The 20,928-nt window shown below is 49.2% G+C and overlaps 2 protein-coding genes, 1 long non-coding RNA gene and 3 other non-coding genes across 6 annotated transcripts in view; 5 read left to right on the plus strand and 1 right to left on the minus strand.

Moving 5' to 3' along the window:
- Nucleotides 1–10,350, plus strand: part of CLMP (CXADR like membrane protein) — a 43,182-nt gene extending 32,832 nt beyond the window's left edge. Inside the window, 6 exon segments of the mRNA XM_051812266.1 lie at nucleotides 311–468; nucleotides 1,120–1,321; nucleotides 2,052–2,216; nucleotides 3,034–3,156; nucleotides 4,694–4,835; nucleotides 6,731–10,350. Coding sequence (XP_051668226.1) covers nucleotides 311–468; nucleotides 1,120–1,321; nucleotides 2,052–2,216; nucleotides 3,034–3,156; nucleotides 4,694–4,835; nucleotides 6,731–7,025 — 1,085 coding nt within the window. The 3' untranslated portion in view covers nucleotides 7,026–10,350.
- LOC127482295 (uncharacterized) lies at nucleotides 3,236–6,277 on the minus strand. The gene is made up of 2 exons (XR_007908488.1): nucleotides 5,093–6,277; nucleotides 3,236–4,773 (listed from the first exon to the last, which is right to left on the minus strand). It is a non-coding gene; the product is annotated as an uncharacterized LOC127482295 (long non-coding RNA).
- Nucleotides 10,351–12,962: 2,612 nt separating the features above from the next.
- Nucleotides 12,963–18,886, plus strand: HSPA8 (heat shock protein family A (Hsp70) member 8). Its single transcript, XM_051812241.1, has 9 exons — nucleotides 12,963–13,094; nucleotides 13,999–14,208; nucleotides 14,688–14,893; nucleotides 14,981–15,133; nucleotides 15,897–16,452; nucleotides 16,764–16,966; nucleotides 17,240–17,438; nucleotides 17,700–17,932; nucleotides 18,402–18,886. Exons 2-9 carry the CDS (start codon nucleotides 14,004–14,006, stop codon nucleotides 18,585–18,587), a joined length of 1,941 nt encoding a protein of 646 aa, XP_051668201.1. The 5' UTR covers nucleotides 12,963–13,094; nucleotides 13,999–14,003; the 3' UTR covers nucleotides 18,588–18,886.
- Nucleotides 16,597–16,687, plus strand: LOC127482389 (small nucleolar RNA SNORD14). The gene has a single exon (XR_007908588.1). It is a non-coding gene; the product is annotated as a small nucleolar RNA SNORD14 (small nucleolar RNA).
- Nucleotides 17,058–17,154, plus strand: LOC127482387 (small nucleolar RNA SNORD14). The gene has a single exon (XR_007908586.1). It is a non-coding gene; the product is annotated as a small nucleolar RNA SNORD14 (small nucleolar RNA).
- Nucleotides 18,006–18,102, plus strand: LOC127482388 (small nucleolar RNA SNORD14). The gene has a single exon (XR_007908587.1). It is a non-coding gene; the product is annotated as a small nucleolar RNA SNORD14 (small nucleolar RNA).
- Nucleotides 18,887–20,928: the final 2,042 nt, after the last annotated feature.

The following is a 20,928-nucleotide window of genomic DNA, read 5'->3' on the forward strand; positions in this document are numbered from 1 at the left end:
GGGTGATAAGAGGTGAAGGCAAAACTGAGGGGTTTATCTGGAGTGCACAGAGGGTGTGGGTGTGAGTTCAGTATCGACAGCTCTGCAGTGTGAAGCCATCTGCTCTCCCTGCTCCAACAGCAGTGGGAAAATGCCTCTGTTTGTAGAAATGTCCCCTTTCATCAGCTGCAATCTGCCCAGGAAGCCAAGCTGGTGGGTTTTCTTTGATGCTGGGAAGCAAAGGAGGAGGAATCCAGCCGAGACCTGGCTGGTGAGACCTCCCAGGGCAGAGATGCCCCCTGAACTGTGACCACTGGCATCTGTTTTGCAGCTTCCTGTTCTGTTTGGATGGGCAAGGCTCAGACTGAGTTTAAGAGGGTGGCTGAGGAAAACGTGACCCTGCCCTGTCACCACAGCCTGGGCCTCGTGGAGCAGGGCAGCCTGGACATCGAGTGGCTGCTGCACATCTCGGAAACCGTGCAGAAAGCGGTAGGTTGGCTGAGAAAATCCTCTTCTTCCTGCCTTGACCCCACCAGCCACTGATTTAACAAAACTCCTGTGATGATCCCTGCAAGTTGCTCTGCTGACCTTTAGAAAACACGGCTGATTTAGAGAGATTTATCACGTATAAAGGTTATTTGATAGCCACACGTGCTGTGTTGGAGCAGGTTCTGTTACAATCACGTTTCCTTTATCCCAGGGGTGACTGATAATATTTCAAGTTCAAAACTGCCCTTCAGGTTTTCCAAAACGACCTTGGGTTTTGCAGGCCCAGTTTTTGAATCCTTGGTTTCAGGAAAAACATACAGGAGTTCAGTACTTATAAAAATGAGGTCTGCAGTAACTTAAATTAGCTCAGCCAAGCCTACAGACTGCTTGGATATATTGTGACATGAGCTGATGTCTATTTTGACAGTCGTATAAATGCTCCAATCTCTAGCATAAATACACTTTATGTGCCATTCTCAGACTAGAAATCCAGGTTTAATTTTCCACCCTGCCACAGGTTTCCTGTGTGACCCTTGGCAAGTCACTTAACCAGGCAGAACCTTGGGCTGGAGTTCCTGGAAAGGCTTTATTTGCTGTTCTGTGTGAAAGTACAACCCCAGCTGGCTGTCAGTGCCTGTCTGTGCCCCTCAGGTGATCACCTACTCCGGGGGCCGTGTCTATGATGACCTGAATGAGGAGCAGAAAGGTCGTGTTTCCTTCACATCCAACTTCCTGGCTGGAGATGCCTCCTTACAGATCATCTCCCTGCAGTCCAGCGATGCAGGGAAGTACATCTGCAAGGTGAAAAATGCTGGGCGGTACGAATGGTCTCGAATCACCCTCAAGGTGGTAGGTAAGGACACTGTATTGCTAAAAAAAAATAAATAATTCTAGACTCTCTTCCTGGAGAGAGATTTATTTCAGCAGAGTATAAATGCACAGAGACATCTCACAGTCAGGTTTCCCTGTCCAACTCCATATCTGCCTTTGTGTTTTTTTGGCAAAGGACAGGCCACAGGAAGAGCCTAAAGAGTGGGTTTGAGGTAAGTGATTACCCACAACAACATATGAACTGTTCTTTAAATTATCCCGATGATCTCATCACCCAAACTGGGCTGATCACCCTGTCCAGATCTCCTGCTGTGTGCTGTGAGTTCATGTCCCAGGACCCCAGCCTGGTCCCAAGTCAGTGGAGGTGACAAATAAGCTGCCATAATTAGTATTCCCTTTCCCTAAGTTCAGCTCATAGGTTGGCTTTTCCATGTACACCGTGATCCCGTGGCAGAAGTGCTGTGTCCTGACAGATGCTGTGGGGAGAAGGAAGAAATGGGGAAGTAGGGGGAGGGAAAGGATGTTCTCTAAATAGTGCCCAGAAGAGGAATGTGGTGGTACATCTCCACAGAGTATCATAAACACACTGAGAAGTTGCACACAATTGCAGCTCAAGTCCCCTAAAATCCATCACTGGTGTGATTCCTGAACACGTTCCAGGGAAGGCAGCTCTTGGAAGCTGCTTCAACGACTGTACCTTGCCAAAGAAAGGGTTTGCTGTGTTTGCATGACCTGTCTTCTGCTCCTCCTAGAGAAACCTTCCAAGCCCAAGTGCTGGCTGGAGGGGGAGATGCTGGAGGGGAAGGAGCTGTCCCTGCAGTGCCGCTCTGCCTCTGGCACCGTGCCCATCTCCTACCGCTGGCAGCGCATCGACGAGGAGGACAGAGCTGAGCACCTCCCACCCAACTCCAGAGTCAGTAAGTGTGGGCATTGCCTTGATTCTAGAGGGGCATTTCCTCTATTCCGGAGGGACAGTTCATAGAATCATAGGATCAGCCTGGTTGGAAGGGACCTCCAAGATCATCAAGTCCAACCCTTGATCCAACCCCACCATGGTTCCCAGCCCATGGCACTGATGCCACATCCAGTCTTATCTTAAAAACTTCCAGGGATGGAGAATCCACCACTTCCCTGGGCAGCCCATTCCAATGGCTGAGCACCCTCTCTGCAAAGAAATTCTTTCTAATATCCAACCTAAACCTCCCCTGGCACAGCTTAAGACCCAGCCCTCTTGCCTGGGAAAAGAGACCAACCCCCCCTGGCTCCCCCCTCCTGTCAGGGAGTTGTAGAGAGTGAGGTCTCCCCTGAGCCTCCTCTTCTCCAGGCTGAGCCCCCCCAGCTCCCTCAGCCTCTCCTCATAGGACTTGTGCTCCAGTCCCTTCACCAGCCTTGTTCCTCAATTCCAGGGTCAGTGAGTCGGGGCAGTTCCCAGAGCTCTGGGAGTGTTCAGAGCTGGATAACTCCCACATGGCCGTGCCCATGGACAGTCACCTGCCTGCTCTAAAAACAGGATCACTCGGTGGCAGTGACAGGGATGATCCCACAGCTCCTCTCACTGCTGCAGCCGGACCTTGTGGGGTGCTCCACCCCGAGCACGAGGAGTTTGTTCCATGCTTTATTGACCCTTTGATTGCCCTGGGACTGATTTGATCCACAAGTTCAATTTGCACTGCTGCATCCTAAAGTTTTTTTAGCCTGGTTGATTAATCCCAGTGGTGTTTTCTCCCGTTTCAGACATTTCTAATCCTGGGCAAGTCCTGCTGAAGAACCTCACCCAGATGAGCACGGGGTTGTACCAGTGTGTGGCCACCAACGAGGCTGGGCAGGAGAGCTGTGCTGTGCAGGTGACAGTGCAGCGTAAGTACTGCTGCAAACTGGGGCTCACACACGTGGTTCACACACCTTTGCCCTTTTGTACTTTAATCCCATAAAACAGTTCTTATTTATACTTATTTATTGCAGTTAGGGTTTGCACAGCAGCCCTCTGTGTAACCTACAGTGACAAAAAACATCACAACCTAAAGTGACTAAAACATCATTTGGGCTCAGATTTTTCGGTCTGTTAGAAATGTTGATTTTCAGAATGACTAATGGCATAAAAGGAGGGAAAACTGTGAGTAAAAGGTTCCAGAGCCTGCAGCTTTTGAGGTACTTCTGGCTGGAGTGGCTGCATATTGTTCTCAGGTATAAACTCCTTCTGTGGATGTTCCATCAATTCGATTCCAAATTATTTATCTGTTGCTCTCGGGACACTGAACTATCCAAAGACAGCTGGAAGGGCTGATTGTGACACGGAGTAACGTGGAGCAACTGTTGACATTTTGGTTTTAACCCAAATTTTATAAATTCTGTCCGGAGCACCAGAAGTTAAAATCTGTGTTCTGCCTGATAAAACCCATCAAGGGTGGAGCGTCCTTTGCATATTCATGCCAGGAAAAGGGTGGAGTTTAGCACCTAAAAATCCAAACAATGGAGTTTAGCAGCTCTCAAAGGAGATCAGCAGGAGCTGGAACTGCTGTGATAAAAGACTGCTAATGGCGAGGTCTCTTCTTGGAGATTCCACAGCTTTTGGAACTTTTTCTGCCCGGCCAAGCCTGAAATAACTGGAATACGGTCACGCAGCAAGGAAAACCGGTTTGCCTCAGGCATCTGAAGTAAAAGCGTCCGGGCAGCTTTTATGCCAATTGAACTGAATTGGTTTAAAACCTCACTCGGGTTTGCTAAACCCTCCGTAGGGACGAGCCTTAGGGAAACAACTTTTAGCCAAGCCCAGCCCAACCGACCAGAAGTTGTCATAAAGTACCAACCAAGGGCCAGTAATCGCTGGGAAATGTCTCATCTTTTCTGTTTTGGAGGGAAAATGCCACGCACGGGATGCTCTTTTCTTTCTCCCTCTTTCTTCCTCTCTCTGACCCAGCTCGAGTCACTTTTTTCCCCCACGATTAAATAATTCCTTCTGGAAAAGGGGTTGTAATCACTTCAGGGTCAGTTGAAGGGAGAAAAAAAGAATCCTCATGGGGAAATATTCGCAGTTCAAACACTCTGGTGCCCCCAGGAACCTGCTCGGTGCCGCGTCTCACATGTCTGTGCTTTCGGTGGCTCTGTGCTCAGAGGGGAGGATTTTTCCTCCTCGTTTCGCTCTGACCCACAGCTGAAGGCAGAGCACTTGTGATCCCACCCTTCCAGAGCTTTTCTCACCCCCCAGCTCAGCTTCAGCGACGGTGCCTGGAGATAAACTGGTTCCACTTCTGTGTGGAGACACACCTAAATAAACAAACTGGCACGTTCTGGGCTGATTTATACCCGGTGCTGTAAGTTGTAGTGGCGACTAGAACCTGACCGCGCAACTCCAGTGAGAATTTATCAACTAATCCATCTGTTTTCCGGACAACAGATGCCCAAAACATCGGCATGATCGCCGGAGCAGCGTGTGGGGTGGTGGTGGGACTCTCCCTCCTCCTCCTGGTGGTGAGGCTGACGATAAGGAGGAAAGAAAAGAAGAGATATGAGGAAGAGGAGGCACCGAATGAAATCAGGTAACGCCTTGCACTTAATCCCCCACCTCCCACGCTCCCTCCTCGCAGTTTCACACATCTTTGCAGTAAAGATTTAAGTCGCTGTAAGTAGGGATAAGTGTTGCCAAAGTTTGTTCTAAATAGCTTTTAAAGTCTCTGTGAAATAGCACTGACAAATTTCTTCACTTGTGAGAATCTCTGTGAAGACTTTCCAGAAAATCAGATTAAACTTCCCCCCCCACACCCCCAGGGCAAATCAGCATAAAACTCTCTCTCACATTTGCAATTTCAGCATTTTAAAGCATTTGCATAATCTTTTACGCTGTTAAATCCAACCCACTTGCCCACTGTGGCTCTGAGAGGGTTTGGGGGGTTTTAGTTCTCCTTTCTTTCTCCTTCTCCTTTCTCCTTTCTCTTTCTCCTTCTTTATCCTTCTCTTTCTCCTTTATCTTTCTCCTTCTTTATCCTTCTCTTTCTCCTTTATCTTTCTCCTTTATCCTTCTCTTTCTCCTTTATCTTTCTCCTTCTTTATCCTTCTCTTTCTCCTTTATCTTTCTCCTTTATCCTTCTCTTTCTCCTTCTTTATCCTTCTCTTTCTCCTTTATCTTTCTCCTTCTTTATCCTTCTCTTTCTCCTTCTTTATCCTTCTCTTTCTCCTTCTTTATCCTTCTCTTTCACCTTCTTTATCCTTCTCTTTCTCCCTCTTTCTCCTTCTTTCTCTTTCTCCTTTCTTTTTCTCCTCCTTTCTCTTTCTTTCTTTCTCCTTCTTTCTCCTTCTTTCTCCTTCTTTCTCCTTCTTTCTTTCTCCTTCTCCTTCTCCTTCTCCTTCTTTCTCTTTCTTTCTTTCTCCTTCTTTCTTTTTCTTTCTTTCTCTTTCTCCTTCACCTTCTTTTTCCTCCTTTTCTGTCTCCTTCTTTCTCCTCCTTCTTTCTCCTTCTCTCTCCTTCTCCTTTCTCCTTCTCAATCGCAGTTTTTATTGGGAATGCTCCAAGACTGGCAGGTTCTCCTAGCCTCCCTTGAGCCTTCTGAACAACTGTGCTCTGGATTTAGCCTGGGTGAGCAATCCTTGAGCTGTCTGTGAGGGGACACCCTCACCCCGGCAATGCTGACACATGTTCTTGGAGCTCATCTGTTCCAGGCCTGCCCCTTAACTCCCCTAAGCAGAGATTGGTCTCCAGCCAACCCAGCCTAAACCCCTCAGGAAGGAAAGCACTGGAAAGATCTATTTCCAGGAAGGAGTTTTAGCTGCTCCCGCCCTGGAAGAAACAACCCCCGTGCCTTGATCCATCTCTGTGTCTATTTGTATGACTGCCCTCATATGACATCTCTGTAATCCCTTAGCAGCTGATTCCTCTGCCTCACACTCAGGTTGCCAGCCTGAAAGCAGCCTCTGCTGATTCCTTCCCTTCCCTTTTTCCTGCTTTCTTTGCTGTCTCACCTTGCATGAATTTTCAGTTGGAGCCTCACCCTCTTGTATCACCTTTTCACGCCTGACTGTTACATCCTCTCTCTCTTTCTCTCAGGACCCAGTTCTTGCACTTCTTTCTCTACCCGCAGGTTATTTTAAGTGGAAGAACTGGTTTCAGCTAGTCTTGCCCAGGCCATTTCTCATTATGAGTCAGGATTACAGAGCAGACAGTTCTATCTGAGCTGTTTGCAGTGACACTTGGTATTTGTTATTTGTTCCACACACAGAGCTGTGTGTGTTTATCCCAAACCTGTTTGACCAGCAGCCCTGCAGGGCAATAGGGGGTTCAGTCCACCAAGTTACAGAGCACAGAATTCAGAAAGCAGATAACAGAAATTATTCCTGGACAGACACTCCCTGGTGATTTGCAGCTTCAGGGAGCCACTGCTTATGGCAGTGGTGAAATGAGGAAGTGGTGTTTGAGCCCCTGCCATCTGTTTGGTTGCAGAGAAGACGCAGAGGCACCCAAGGCCCATCTGGTCAAGCCCAGCTCCTCCTCCTCTGGCTCCAGGAGCTCCCGCTCAGGTTCCTCCTCCACCAGGTCCACAGCCAACAGTGCCTCCCGCAGCCAGCGGACTTTGTCCACGGAAGCCACCCCTCACCTCACCCCTCCCCAGTACAGCCAGAGGGAGATGGAAGGCAAGGAGACGGAGCCAAAGAAGGTCGACTACAACAACCTGGTGAAAATGGGAGCCACGCTGGTGATGGTGCCTGCCCAGAGCCGGGCCTTCCAGACCGTGTGACCCCCGGGAGGCTCCTGCCGCCCGGAAACACTTCACACACCACCAGCCACGTAGGAGTTGTTAGATTAGCTAATTATCTTCCTGGTCAGCTTCATTTTAATCACTCGTGATTATTCACACCACAAGAAGCCCTCCCACTTGACTCTCGTACATCTTCCAGCACTGAGGTTATGATATGGGATTTTCTTTTATTGAAGTTCTGATACAGGATTTTCTTTTATTGAAGTTCCGATACGGGATTTTCTTTTATTGAAGAAAGATACATTTGAGGGGAAAAAGGAGCCATTTGAGGGGAAAAAGGAGCCATTTGAGGGAAAAGGGAGTCATTTGAGGGAAAAGGGAGTCATTTGAGGGAAATGGGAGCTTCTTTTTAAATTATCTTTTATTGGTGGTTTTTTTTTTTGGAAATGGAACACTGAGCATTTAAAAACTGCAACAGCAAAGCGCTGGGCAGGTGAAAAGAAACCAAACCTCAGGATTTTTTAAAAGGGATCAACAGAGACATAAAGATGCATAATGTGCCAGAGGGAGGTTTTGTGGGGAGGGAGGAGTCTCTTGTACTGGTTTTGGAGAACTTTCTCAAAGATGCATGGTCTCACCTGAAGATTTTGAGGGCAGGCTGGTGTCCAGCCTCAAAGGGGACTGAAGGTGCTTCATGTTTTCTCCATTCAGTCTTCTAGTGAAATGCTTTTGGAGGCTGGAACTGAAGTGGAAATGAAAGGATCACTCCAACAGGTCAGGAGATGCAGTATTAAGGCAAGTGTCTGAACTGAACCCTGTATTAAAGAGAAAGGACTTTTTATGTCAAGAAAACAGAGGTGCTTTAATTGCCAGAATAAACTTACTGGTGCACCCAGAGACATGGCCTGGAGCCTGCTCTGCTTTCATGGCCAGCACTGCAAAGCCACAGAAACCCCTCTGGAATGGGGTCTGTGGCTAATGAGCCTTAGTGACATGAGAACTGGGCCCTGAATCCAGAAGGGAGGCAGTTCCTGAGAAGGGGAGGGCCACCAATCTACCAAAAAGCCTGGATGAAGCATTTGGAAGATATTTGTCCTTGGCAGGTGGTGAGTTCCCCAGTTCTGGGGTGAGCTGTGCTGTAGAAGCCTTATGGAGAGCTCTTCCCAAGACTGAACCAACAGCACTCTTGAGGTGGCCTCCAGGTAAGACTGAAGGACATGAGGAAAACACACCTGGGACAAGTAAACCAGCACAATGCTGCTTCCACTAGGAGATATTTGTGTGCATTGTCCCATTCCTACACCAAATGCTGGGCCACATGCTATAGCTGAGGCTTAGACCTTTAGCAAGGTTCTTTAAAAACTGCAAGAAATGTAAAGAATATTTTTTGTGATTAACCAGACTAAACATTTGCAAGGAATATAAAGTCTTACACTTCAAGTTGAAGGCCAATGGGAAAGGATGGGAGACAGATGCAGAGTTCTGTCATTTGTATTTTCCTCTGAAGGACTTGGCTCTGACCACTGCTACACACAAGACACTGAGCTTGTAGGTTTTAGACTCCTGTATTCCTGGACTGATGATTTTCTGTTAAAAAAAAAAAAAGAGGGTGGATTTTTTTTTTTTTTCCATTTGAGGGGAGGGAAGGTTTTCTTCAATTTGTGGGGTGAGTCTATAGAAGATGGACCTGCACAGAAAAACCACAGATCTATAATTCTTTCACTCCAGGACTGTAATTTATCTCCTTTTTTGACTGAGGGTTGGAATTATAACTTCCTCACTTGAGATCTTAAACAACCTGATCAAAGCCAAGCCCTGCTTGGGCTGCTTCCATATGGGAAATAGATTTCAAACTTCCCCTATATTATATGAGAAACTCTTTTCCTAGGAGTAGTCACCCATTTTCATCAGATGTACCAAAATTTCACTCGCTTTCTCTACCCCTGAGTCAACCCTTGGCAGGACAAAGTGCTGATGTTGTGCAGGGAAGACAATCCTGAGTCACGGGTTGAAGCAAAGGAGAGCTGGTGTGAGGTGTTTGATAAGCTGCTGCTCCCATGGTGTTGGATCCTGGTGTTGGATCCTCTGTCATTTTACCCAGAGAGCTTCCCTGGGGGCTCCAGGAGCACATTCCTGATCAGCTGTTTGCTGCAGCAGCTGTAAGTGCCTGTGATTCCTCTGCAGTTGCTCTTTTCCTGAGCCCTGGGGGAATCCCAAGAGCAGGAACAGGATGGCTGAAGCAGTTTGGGGCTTCTCCTATGGCTGCCTATTGTGCTTCATGTCAGCTGTGCTGCAGCTGAGGATCCTCACTCTGTGCACACAAACCCCTGAGTGCTTCTCTCCTGCCTGGGCAAGCAGGAGCTCCTCAGCACAAACTGAGGGGGACAATTCCAACAGCTCAGCTGGTCCCAGCCTGAGAACCAAAGGCTGGCTTTGAGTCACGGGCCAGACTTGTAATTATTAGGGAGGAGGATCCTCTGTCTGCAGCCTGGAGGCTCGGAGAATGCACCAGCCTGCTCCTGGCGGAGTTTCTGGAGGCCTTTGGGAATTAGCTGCAGGGCAGATCAGCTGTGGCAACCCTCTCCTGGTGTCCTAACCCTCCTGGAGCAGAGAAGTCACTCCTTGCCCTATGAGTGACTGCAGGGACTGAGAGGTTTATGAGCCTTTTGGTGAAGGTCAGTTGAAGGAATGGCTGAAGCCTGGAATGTGTGATCATTCCTGGCTGTTCCAAGCCCTGTTGGGAAGCAGTTCAGGTACCTGCTTTCCAGGTATCTGCATAGAAACCCTGCCAGAAAAAGCACCTCTCCTGCCATGCAACAAAGGTGTGTGGCCCTGCTTAGGGAACGTGGGCACCACAGTGATTTAAAATCACTAACTCTGAAACACTGAGGTGCTTTCCAGCCCCCACATCAGAGATCTCCCAGGGGAACACAAAGTCAGTGCTGCACTTCTGCTGCCAGCAGGAAACCCAGAGGGAAAATTCATTACTCAAAGGGAACAGGAGAAAGAGATCATTCCAAAGGTATTCTATTTTCAGGAGTTGCACAAGGGAAGTAAATGAACCATAAGCCAAACTCTTTGTAAAATAGTGTATTAAAGCATTTACTGTCATATACCAGTTATTACTTGTGTGATTAAATGCAGACCATGTTATGTAGCTTTCTTTTTGTTTCTCAGCAGCTGAACTAAGCTTCCATCTCTTCTACCTGCTATAATTGGTGTACTTGTACTGTGTCCGAACAGCTCAGAGGAAAGCAAATATATATTATTGATTCCTTTGAATCAATGATTTCATAATTTTTTTTTTTGTTTGGTTGTTTTATAAATAAAGGTGCTGCAGCTAAAGTGCTGCAGCTCAACTCAACTTGCACAGTGCTCCATCTTCTGTGGTGTGATGTGTTACAGGTTGTCAAGCTGAATCCAAGGGAAAAAATACAGAGTTAAAAATACCATTTTTAAGCCAATGAGGACTATTTGCATATTTGCATGGAAACATGGAGAAGCTGGGTTTTTTCCTGAGTATTTTTCAGTCTAAATTACAGGCCACGGTATGAAATGTGTGAGACCTTGGGTGTACTGAGTGAATGGTGTTTTGTCTTCCATGGAGCTCTTCCACCTGAGATATTCTGGCTGAGGATGGAGGTGGGAAATAGTGCCAGCACAGATATAAACCCTGGTGACATTATCCTCCCACTCCTGTGACCTTACTGCTGAACCAGCCCATGTTTCACTGATCTCACGGGCTGTGAGGTGACAAAGAAACCTGGAGCAACCACCTGACCCGTGCTCAGACAGTTCAGATCTTCTCTGCAGATGAACAGTTTGAGGCAGCCAACAGGAATCTCCAGTGTGGGAGCTGGAGGTGGGATTTTAAGGGGAACTAAATGTCATTGTGCTTGATTTCTCTCAGCCTCCTCTCCCCGAGGGTGTTTTGCAGAGGTCTCCCCACATCAGCAGTGCTCCTTTCTGAAATCTGGGAGTAAAAATTGCAACATAACCAGACAGGATTTAAAACAGAACGCAGTGGACTCATAGGTGTGTCCTGGCTGTCCCTGATTCATGAGAAAACGCTGTCACTGGCTCCCACTGGAGTTGGTGACATTAAAAATCCTGATTAGGGATTTTCAGAGTGGAGCAGTTGCATACTTTTGTACAGTATCAGGAATCTGGGGTTATTTTTAACCCGGATCCGTTTGTACTGACACACTGGAGGGGGAGAATGTGGTGGGAGAGGGAAGGGATGGCCTTGCAAATGTGTGATTTTCAAACTTCAGCCAGGGAGTGCAGATGCAAGTGTTGTATAAATAAATGTTGCTGCTGTGAGCAGGAGGAATGTCTTTGATAATCTCTATTCTCCTCCCAATTCTGTTTTAAACTCTTAAAGGAGAAGCAGTGCTTGATCCCTAACATACTAAATTCATGTCCAGAAATAACTGGAATCAGTAATTTGAAGAAACTCTACACAAAATACTTAACAGTGTCCAGCCTGCCAAGCCTTAATTTTTCTGATACACAGTAAATGAGCTACTTTGGTCCAGTTGGTTAACAGCCTTTAATTCCTAATGTAATGAGTCATTTGCCCTCCTCCCTGCACTGACTCACTGCTGTTCCAGGCTCCCTTCACTTGCTATCACTCTGCTCTGCCAAGTGTGGTTGCACATCTAAATGTCACTGTGGAATTTCGAGGTGCAGGTGCTGCTATTCTTAGGTCCTACTGGAATTCTGCTGATGATTTACAAACAAAAAAAACCTCCAAAGGCTAACAGCACTGCACCTGTGTGTGGAGTGTTGAGTGTGAGTTACACCGAGGAGCATCTCTGGTGTAATATGGGAGCAGGGTGTGCTCTGGACAGGGTGAGGTGTACCCGGTCAGGGTTCACGCTGAGAGCTCTTATCTTGTGTTCCCTCCTCCTGGTGACTCCCTGACTTTTCCACTTGCCCTTTATGCCGTGTAAACACTGCATTGAGTCCTCAGCCTGACCTCAGGTGATTCCTGACCTCTGCTCCAGCCTCAGGTGCTGGGACCATCCCAGTGTTTGTGGTGTCCACGTGCTCCCCGGATCCCAAGGGATGTGGAACAGCCTGCTTTCCACATTATTTCCATGATTTCCACAGAAATAATCCCTGCTGGGAGCTGCAAGTGAGCAGCAGGGACATGCCAAGGCAGGGGAACACCCTGTGCCTTGGCTTGCTTTGTAGCTGCTGATGGATAAGGACAGTTGGGATGGATTATGGAGCAGGGAGACGCTGAGGTGGATTTTGCTCTGTGGAAAAACCCCGTGTCACCCTAAACCACCACAAACGTGGTTTCCTGGGAGAGAAAGAGGGTGCGGGGATAAATCCGGGAGCCTTATTGAAGGGAACATGGAGGACGGTGATTATTGTACCGGGGAGATCAGTGAGCACACACTGCGGGGAAGGCTGTGGGGAGGGGCTGCGAGCACAGCAACGGGAAATGCCGCCATTCCGGGGGGGGGCAGGAGGGAATTCTGAGGGCACAGTGGGATCCCGGGGGCACAGGATCTCTTAATTATTAACGCTCATTAACCCCACAGGACCTCTGTGGTCCCTGCCCCTCATGGCGCCGCCATCTTCTCGTCCCCCCCCCCCCTTTCCGCTCTCCCTCTATGCAAATCACCCTCCATACCCGCGCTCCCATTGGCCCCGTTGCGAAATATGCAAACGAAACCCGGGCGAGCCGCGCGCCGATTGGCTGCCGCCCCTTCCCTGTCCCCGCCCCCGGGGGTCGTCACCCGCGCGCGGCCGGAGACGGGGGCTCTGATTGGCCGCGGCGCACGGGAAGCCCCGCCCCGCTCGTAGCGGGCGGGGGGTGCGCGGGGAAAGCGCATGAAGGTTCCAGAACACGGGGCCGGCCGGCGCGCCACGCCCCTTTCCGGTGCGCGTCACGCAGGACGGCGACCAATCACCGGCCGGCAAGGGGGTGGAACCCGCGCGTTTATTGGCCCGGGCAGGGCTCGGGGGGCGTGTCCTTCTGGAAGGTTCTGGGCGGGTATAAAAAGCCGGCTCGGCGGGCGCGGGGCATTGGGCGAACAGGAGCTGAGCGGAGCTTCTGATCCCGTGTGAGAAACAGACCGGGCCGGACTGCGGGTAATGGCGCTGGGGGGGGTACTGTGCGGCACGCGGGGGGAGCGAGGGGATGTGGTTGCGTGGGGGGAGGCGCGGAAAGAGGGAGCTTTGGAGCTTTGGGCCGGCTTTGAGAGGGCGCGGGTGGTTTTGTGTCTTGAAAGGGCTTTTCGCTGCGGGGATCGGGCTGGAATGGCGGGTGCAGACGCGGTTTTTGTCGCTGCAGTGCTTTTTTTATCCCCGGTTTTCTCCTGATCTGTGAGCGGTTTTTCCGCTCCTTCCCCGCCGCACCCCCCTCCCACCCCCCCGTGAAAGGGCGGGAGGGGGAAGACTGCAGGAGACGCAGCGCCCAAGTTGCCTTCCTAAGGGACCGCCCCGGGGCATGTAGTGCCCGAAGCCGGGGAGGAAGGAGGGGAGAGTGGAGAAGCGGCCCCCTGCGGGGTGTTGCGGGAGGATGGATCGCAGTGGGGTCGGTGCCGCACGGGGCTGGGGCTGTGCCAGCACACGCGGCCCGCCCGGCGGGGACTCCATTTCCCGGCAGCCCCCGGGCCCGCCCCGCTGCGCCCGTCACGCGGCGCGGGCGGCGCGGGGCACGCCGGGACTTGTAGTCGCGCACCACGTGGTGGGGGGCGCAAAGGACGCCGAGCGGTGGAAAGTGGGAATGCACCCGGTGTGCTCCCGGTGCCACGTGGGATAACGGGAACGGGATTGCAGGGGTCATCCTGCAGTAGCAGGGGAATTTAGATTGGAAGGAATCTTAAAGATCGACCGCTTCCAACCTCTGGCTGCGAGCAGGAGCACCTTTAACTGAAACAGGTTGCTCCAATCCGGCCTTGAAGTCTTCAGGGATGAGGCAGCCACAGCTTCTCTGGGCAACCTTCAGCAGTTCTTCCCTTTTAATGAAACTTTTTTTCTTTTTATTTTCCAGACAAGATGTCGAAGGGACCAGCTGTCGGGATCGATCTTGGCACCACCTATTCCTGTGTTGGCGTGTTCCAGCACGGGAAGGTGGAAATCATTGCCAATGACCAGGGCAACAGGACCACACCGAGCTACGTGGCCTTCACAGACACAGAGAGGCTGATTGGAGATGCTGCCAAGAACCAGGTGGCCATGAACCCAACCAACACAGTGTTTGGTAAGGCTGCAGGACTGCTAGACTTGGTGTAAAGAAGCTGAGCAAAGGGATAAATGTTACCTGATTACAGTAATTACTAATAGCAGGCTTAGAGCTTCCTCTTGCAAATTAAAATCCCTAATTTGTTTTTAGCCTGATTAATGCAGTTAGATTACTGCTAATTAATTTTATATTATATGCAAGGAAGGTAATTGCCTTAGGGCTAAAACCTTGCCTTGCTGCAGGTTTTCTTGGCACTTTGTTTTAAAAGGCCTTGACTAACTGTCTCATGCTGGTTTATGGTCCAGCTGCAGCATTTCTGAGATGGTACCACTGAGTTTGTGCCATATCCAAGAGATGAAAGTCAGCAATGCCTGTACACAGGCAGTTGTAATTCCAGATTAAGCATAATGTTCCATGGTTTTCTGCAGTTTTAGGAAGAACTTAGAGATTTTAATTGTGGATAAACATAATATTCATGTTCAAATGGTGTTTTCCAGATGCAAAGCGGTTGATTGGGCGCAGATTTGACGACTCTGTGGTCCAGTCTGACATGAAGCACTGGCCCTTCACTGTGGTGAACGATGCTGGCAGGCCCAAAGTGCAGGTGGAGTACAAGGGCGAGACAAAGAGTTTCTACCCAGAAGAAATTTCTTCCATGGTTTTAACCAAAATGAAGGAAATTGCAGAGGCTTACCTTGGAAAGGTGAGGTTTAGGACTCGAGTGGAATGTCGTGAGTGATTCTCTGAGCAGTGGACATGGATAACTGAGCTGTTGGTTGCTGTTTTTCAGACTGTTACTAATGCAGTGGTGACTGTCCCAGCCTATTTCAACGACTCCCAGCGCCAGGCTACGAAAGATGCTGGAACCATTGCAGGGCTCAACGTCCTGAGAATTATCAATGAGCCCACAGCAGCTGCCATTGCCTATGGGCTGGACAAAAAGGTATGGTGTGGTGTTAAATCAGGTCTGAGTTAGGAGAAATAGTTCTGGGCAGTTTTGAGTAGAGGAGAGTAGAAAGCAGTTCTTACATCACAGCACTTCAGGTGCACTTGCACACACCACAGTGTAGGCCTTAATATTTTTGTAACTATATCTAATTAATATTTGAATATTAAATCATTGGTTGTACCCAGCCCATAATCGTCTGTCCCATCAGACTTCCCTCAGACACCCCTCCCCTGACTGTGATAAGCAGTCACAAAGACCTCTCCTTCCTCTTCATCCTCCTCTTTACCATCTTCTGTCCTCCTTGGAACAGCTTCAAGGCTTCTGAGTCCTCTGAGCACCTTTGACTCAGTTATCTCAAGCAATGTGCCTGTTAATGTCTTTTTTTAAGTAAGTTTTCTACAGATAAAATGTTCTTAAAGTCTTTATCTGTTGGAATCCCTGACCAGAAATATTAAAACAATGTTTCAGGAATGTAGTGCAAAAGGTGCTTAGCTAAGGGTTCTACTTAATTGCTAAAAGCTGTAGTACAATCTACAATATGTATTTTAAATGTTCTAAAAGTCTTTATCCATTGGAATCGTTGACAAGAAATATTAATATTTCTGGAAGTCAGTAGGAAAGGTGCTTAGGTGAAAGTTTTATTCTATAATTGTTTAAAGCTATGGTGAAATCTATTTTACTGTCTGATGGCCAAATAGAAAAGTTGTTGACCCCCCCAGCAGGAGGTGAATTAAAAACATTGCTCTGTCTCCTCCAGGTGGGTGCCGAAAGGAACGTCCTCATCTTCGACCTGGGCGGCGGCACCTTCGACGTGTCCATCCTGACCATCGAGGATGGCATCTTTGAGGTGAAATCCACTGCTGGGGACACCCACCTGGGCGGGGAGGACTTCGACAACCGCATGGTGAACCACTTCATCGCCGAGTTCAAGCGCAAGCACAAGAAGGACATCAGCGAGAACAAGCGCGCCGTGCGCCGCCTGCGCACCGCCTGCGAGCGCGCCAAGCGCACCCTGTCCTCCTCCACCCAGGCCAGCATCGAGATCGACTCCCTCTACGAGGGCATCGACTTCTACACCTCCATCACCAGGGCTCGCTTCGAGGAGCTCAATGCCGACCTGTTCCGGGGCACCCTGGACCCCGTGGAGAAGGCCCTGAGGGACGCCAAGCTCGACAAGTCCCAGATCCATGACATCGTGCTGGTGGGCGGCTCCACGCGCATCCCCAAGATCCAGAAGCTGCTGCAGGACTTCTTCAATGGCAAAGAGCTCAACAAGAGCATCAACCCTGATGAGGCCGTGGCCTACGGTGCAGGTAACTATGTAAATATAACTCACAGTGTGGGAGGTGGTGGTACAAACTGCCACCTGAGTTCAAGTCTCAGAGCAGTACAGGTGTAGGCCCTTTGTTTACCACCTGGATGACTAAAGCTCTCCAAATCAGTAAATCTTCTTGGACTTGCAATGATGAATCAGATTCCAAAGCCATTCGTAGTTTCCACCAGAAGTCTACTAATGATGGCCAAAGTCTTCCTTGGATGTCTGAGCGAGCCATGTGCCTGGCTGTAGTGTACAGTTTATCTGTAGCATTATCTGGCTCCTAACACTTCCCCTTTCTCTCCCCAGCTGTGCAAGCTGCTATTCTGTCTGGAGACAAGTCTGAGAACGTGCAGGACCTGCTGCTGCTGGATGTGACCCCGCTGTCCCTGGGCATTGAGACAGCTGGAGGTGTCATGACAGTGCTGATCAAGCGCAACACCACCATCCCCACCAAGCAGACCCAGACCTTCACCACCTACTCTGACAACCAGCCCGGGGTGCTGATCCAGGTGAGCGCAGAGCTCTGGGCTGAGGTGACAAGATGCTTGCAGGAACTCTTAGGCCAGGGGTGGTGTGTCCTTGCAGTCTGTAAATCCCTGGTTGCTGTGATGAAAGTGATTCCAAAGCCATTCGTAGTTTCCACCAGAAGTCGAAAGACTTGTGTTGGTCCAAGTTCCTTCCTTGGATGTCTGAGCGACCATGTCCCCTCAGGATAATTAATAGCTCATTATGGTTTAATAATGTCAACCTTAATGACATAACTGGATGGTTTTGCTCACTAGGTGTACGAAGGAGAACGTGCTATGACTAAGGACAACAACTTGCTGGGCAAGTTTGAGCTGACTGGCATTCCCCCTGCTCCCAGAGGTGTCCCTCAGATTGAAGTAACCTTTGATATTGATGCCAATGGCATCCTGAACGTGTCTGCTGTGGACAAGAGCACTGGCAAGGAGAACAAGATCACCATCACAAATGACAAGGGTAAGGACCTGTGTGTTCCTGAGGGTGGGAGGCTGAAGAGCTCTGAAGTGTGCTTTTTATTTTAATCACAATTTGGCTGTAATTGGCACTTTCACACTGATTATAGTTGTGAGCCTTGGTTTGCTGCTGGTGCAGTAGTTCATGAGTTCCTAAGAAAGCACATTCTGGGCCTCTTCTGCCTGCCCAAACTAACTAGAAATGTGTGATTTTTAACTCCTGGGAATTTGTGACTGAGCACAAACCATGCCCTGTGTTCTGCAGGCCGGCTGAGCAAGGAGGACATCGAGAGGATGGTGCAGGAGGCAGAGAAGTACAAGGCAGAGGATGAGAAGCAAAGGGATAAGGTGTCCTCCAAGAACTCCCTGGAGTCCTATGCCTTCAACATGAAAGCAACTGTGGAGGATGAGAAGCTCCAGGGCAAGATCTCTGACGAGGACAAGCAGAAAATCCTGGACAAATGCAATGAGATCATCAACTGGCTGGACAAGAATCAGGTAGGTCACATTCCATGGTCCTGGTGTCCATGTCCATGGGCTGGGCTGGTCCAGGAGGCTGGAGAAGCTCTGGTTGCTGTGATGAAAGTGACTCCAAAGCCATTCGTAGTTTCCACCAGAAGTCGCAAGACTTGTGTTGGTCCAAGTTCCTTCCTTGGATGTCTGAGCGACCACAGCTTCCAAACCCTCCTTTTTCCAGCTGGAATTCTCCCAGGAGTGTTCTGACCTCATGTGTTGCTCCTGGAGCAGCAGGACCTTAAGATTAAAGAGTGATAGAAGTACTAGGTAGTGTTGAAACTAGACCGAGCAAAAGTTACTTTACATCTGTGGTGGGGCTGAGCATAAGCAAAAATAATAATAATGATCTGGACTAAATATAAGCCTAGATTCTTAGAATATATAATCCTGGTTTCTTCTTGGGTTGTGTCCATGAGTGAGAGCAACACTAACTGAGCTTTGTGTTTTCCAGACGGCCGAGAAGGAGGAGTTTGAGCACCAGCAGAAGGAGCTGGAGAAGGTTTGCAACCCCATCATCACCAAGCTGTACCAGAGCGCTGGAGGGATGCCCGGTGGGATGCCTGGAGGATTCCCAGGTGGTGGAGCTCCTCCCTCTGGTGGAGCTTCTTCTGGACCAACCATCGAGGAGGTGGATTAAGGACACTGGGAAATGCATTCCACTAGCAGTTAGTGTTGGAGGACCCCCAGGTGGGGGGTAGAGTGAAGGACCCAAACCTGTAGGCACATCTGGGTTGGTTTTGCCAGATTAAAACTCCATAACTCAGCTGCTGTAAAAAGAAAACAAAAATTCAAGAGAAAAAAAGAAACATTTTCTGGGCATTTTAAATACTTGAAAGTGTGCACAGGAGGGAGATGAAACCATTGCACTTTACAGTACTGTAATGAGTGGAAATGCAGTTCATGTCCTAAAGAATAAAAACTATTTAATGGGCATCACACTGTCTCTGTCTTCACTTTGTATTTGTAGATGAAGGGAAAAGAAAGTGAACTTCAGGGTAAATAAAGATATTAATGATACCTAAACATGATCCAGGTGGGTGCTGGAGTAGGGAAGGGAGCCAGATGCTGCCTGGGAATTATGGTCTGGATGCATTTTTATGGAAGAACTTAAAAGCTGATTATCATAGATGTTGGCCAATAAATGGCATTTTTAAAGTAGACACAGATAATGATTTGGTCTTTGAAGCATTTATGAACTGAAGCATCTGACTTGCAGGAAGTTGGGGGTTCAGAGGTGGCTTGAAGTCTGGAGAAGCCATTGCTGGGTGGGGAGGTGGTTTTGGGTGGATTTTTCAGCAATAAAGGGCAGTAATACCATGTATTCTGTAGAAACTGCTGGTATATTTATTAATGTTAAATATCAATTTATATAGCAGCAGTCTGCTCCCAGTGAAGCCTGGAGCAGAGGAGTGGCAGTTCTCAGTTCCAGGTGCAGTCCATGAAAAGCTCTAGGCCAGGATCAGTTGGAGGGAAGTTGGAGAGATCATCCAGTCCAGCTGCCTGAGCAGGGCTGAAAGACCCGGTGTTAAAACCACAGGCAAAGGACAGACCTGGGACATCACCTCTGGAATTCTTTGCAGTGTTTGCCCTTCTCTCAGGAAGGAAGCATTTCCCTGTCTAGTCTGACCCTGCAGCAGAGCTTGGAGCTGTTCCTGTGCATCCTGCCACTGGATCCCAGGCAGGGATCATGTTCCCTCCAAATGCAAACCCAGCTCCCTCAGCTGCCTCTGGCATTCAAATTCCTACACTTCATTTTTGGGTTGTAGTGGCAGAGCTGTGAGTGGTACTTGGGGGCACAGCAATGCTGAGAGAGCCTAGGGGGTGACACAGAGCTTAATTGGTGATGGGAAAGCAAAACAAGGGATTTATTTTTCCATCACACCTGATGGTGACCAGGGAGGAAAATCCCATTCCTGTCTCCCCTTCTTCCTTCCCCCAGCTCTATATGCTGATGACCCCACAGGGTCTGGGGGATCCCTTGGGGTCACCTGGCTGTGTCCCCTTGTGCCCCCCAGCCTCCCCTGGTGGGGTGAGGAGCAGAAGAGGCCTCTGTGCCAGCCCTGCTCAGCAGGAACTGAACCATCCCCGTGTGCTCATCCCTGTTTTCATCACAGACCCCAATCACAGCCCTGGGCAAACCACCAAACAAATAAACCTGTCCCAGGTGACCTTGGCAGAGGACAGACTGTCCCTCAGTGTCCCCTCAGCCTCTGCCTGCTGATTGCAACATCCCCTGCACTGCCAGCTGTTATAGTCCCCTGATAATAATTAGGGGAATAACCACAACGTTAATTAATCCCACGAAATTGAGTGGGAAATAAGTGTTGCACTGCAGGGTTTAAATTCCTTTCAGTCTGGGGGGGCCCTGCTGGCACTGCTGGTGCTGGGCCACCAGATAGCAGCACCTGACCATGCAATGGCACAGAGGCACCTTTTTTGGTTGCCCCTCTAAGGTTTTGAATGATGTCACCCAAAAATATTTATGGCATTTAATTGGATCCGTGGCAGCACCTCCCATGAACGATGTGTGATGCCTTTGTTGCCCTAAGGGATACTAAGTGGAAATGGGGGTGGGAAAGTGGTATTTTAGGGTATTTTAGGATCAGTGGGTTAAGCCAGCACGGGTCTCACAGGAGGGTGTTGGTGGGGGCTGTCAGAGCTCTGGTTCAAATCCACCAGCCTGGTCAGGCTCAGGGAGGAGGTTTCTGAATCCTAAACAAGCACAGGTACAGGCTGAGGGTCTGGCCAGAGGGATGTGAGACCCAGAGCGGGACAGAAGGGGCTGCTGCAGAGTTCTGCAGTTTTTGTGAACAAATGAGTGAAAACAATGTCAAATTTGTGAGATTTTCCATTAACGGTGGCACGGAAACCTAAAGAGTTGTCTGCAAAACAGGGGAGCAAAATAAGGGATACCCACCAAAACAAAGCATTTCTCAGGGTCCATCCACCTGCATTTCACGTGTCAGGGGGAACACTTT

The sequence above is a fragment of the Manacus candei genome, unplaced genomic scaffold (assembly GCF_025592945.1).
Source record: "Manacus candei isolate 608988 ecotype Guabito, Panama unplaced genomic scaffold, ASM2559294v1 h1tg000086l, whole genome shotgun sequence".
Taxonomy (NCBI): domain Eukaryota; kingdom Metazoa; phylum Chordata; class Aves; order Passeriformes; family Pipridae; genus Manacus; species Manacus candei.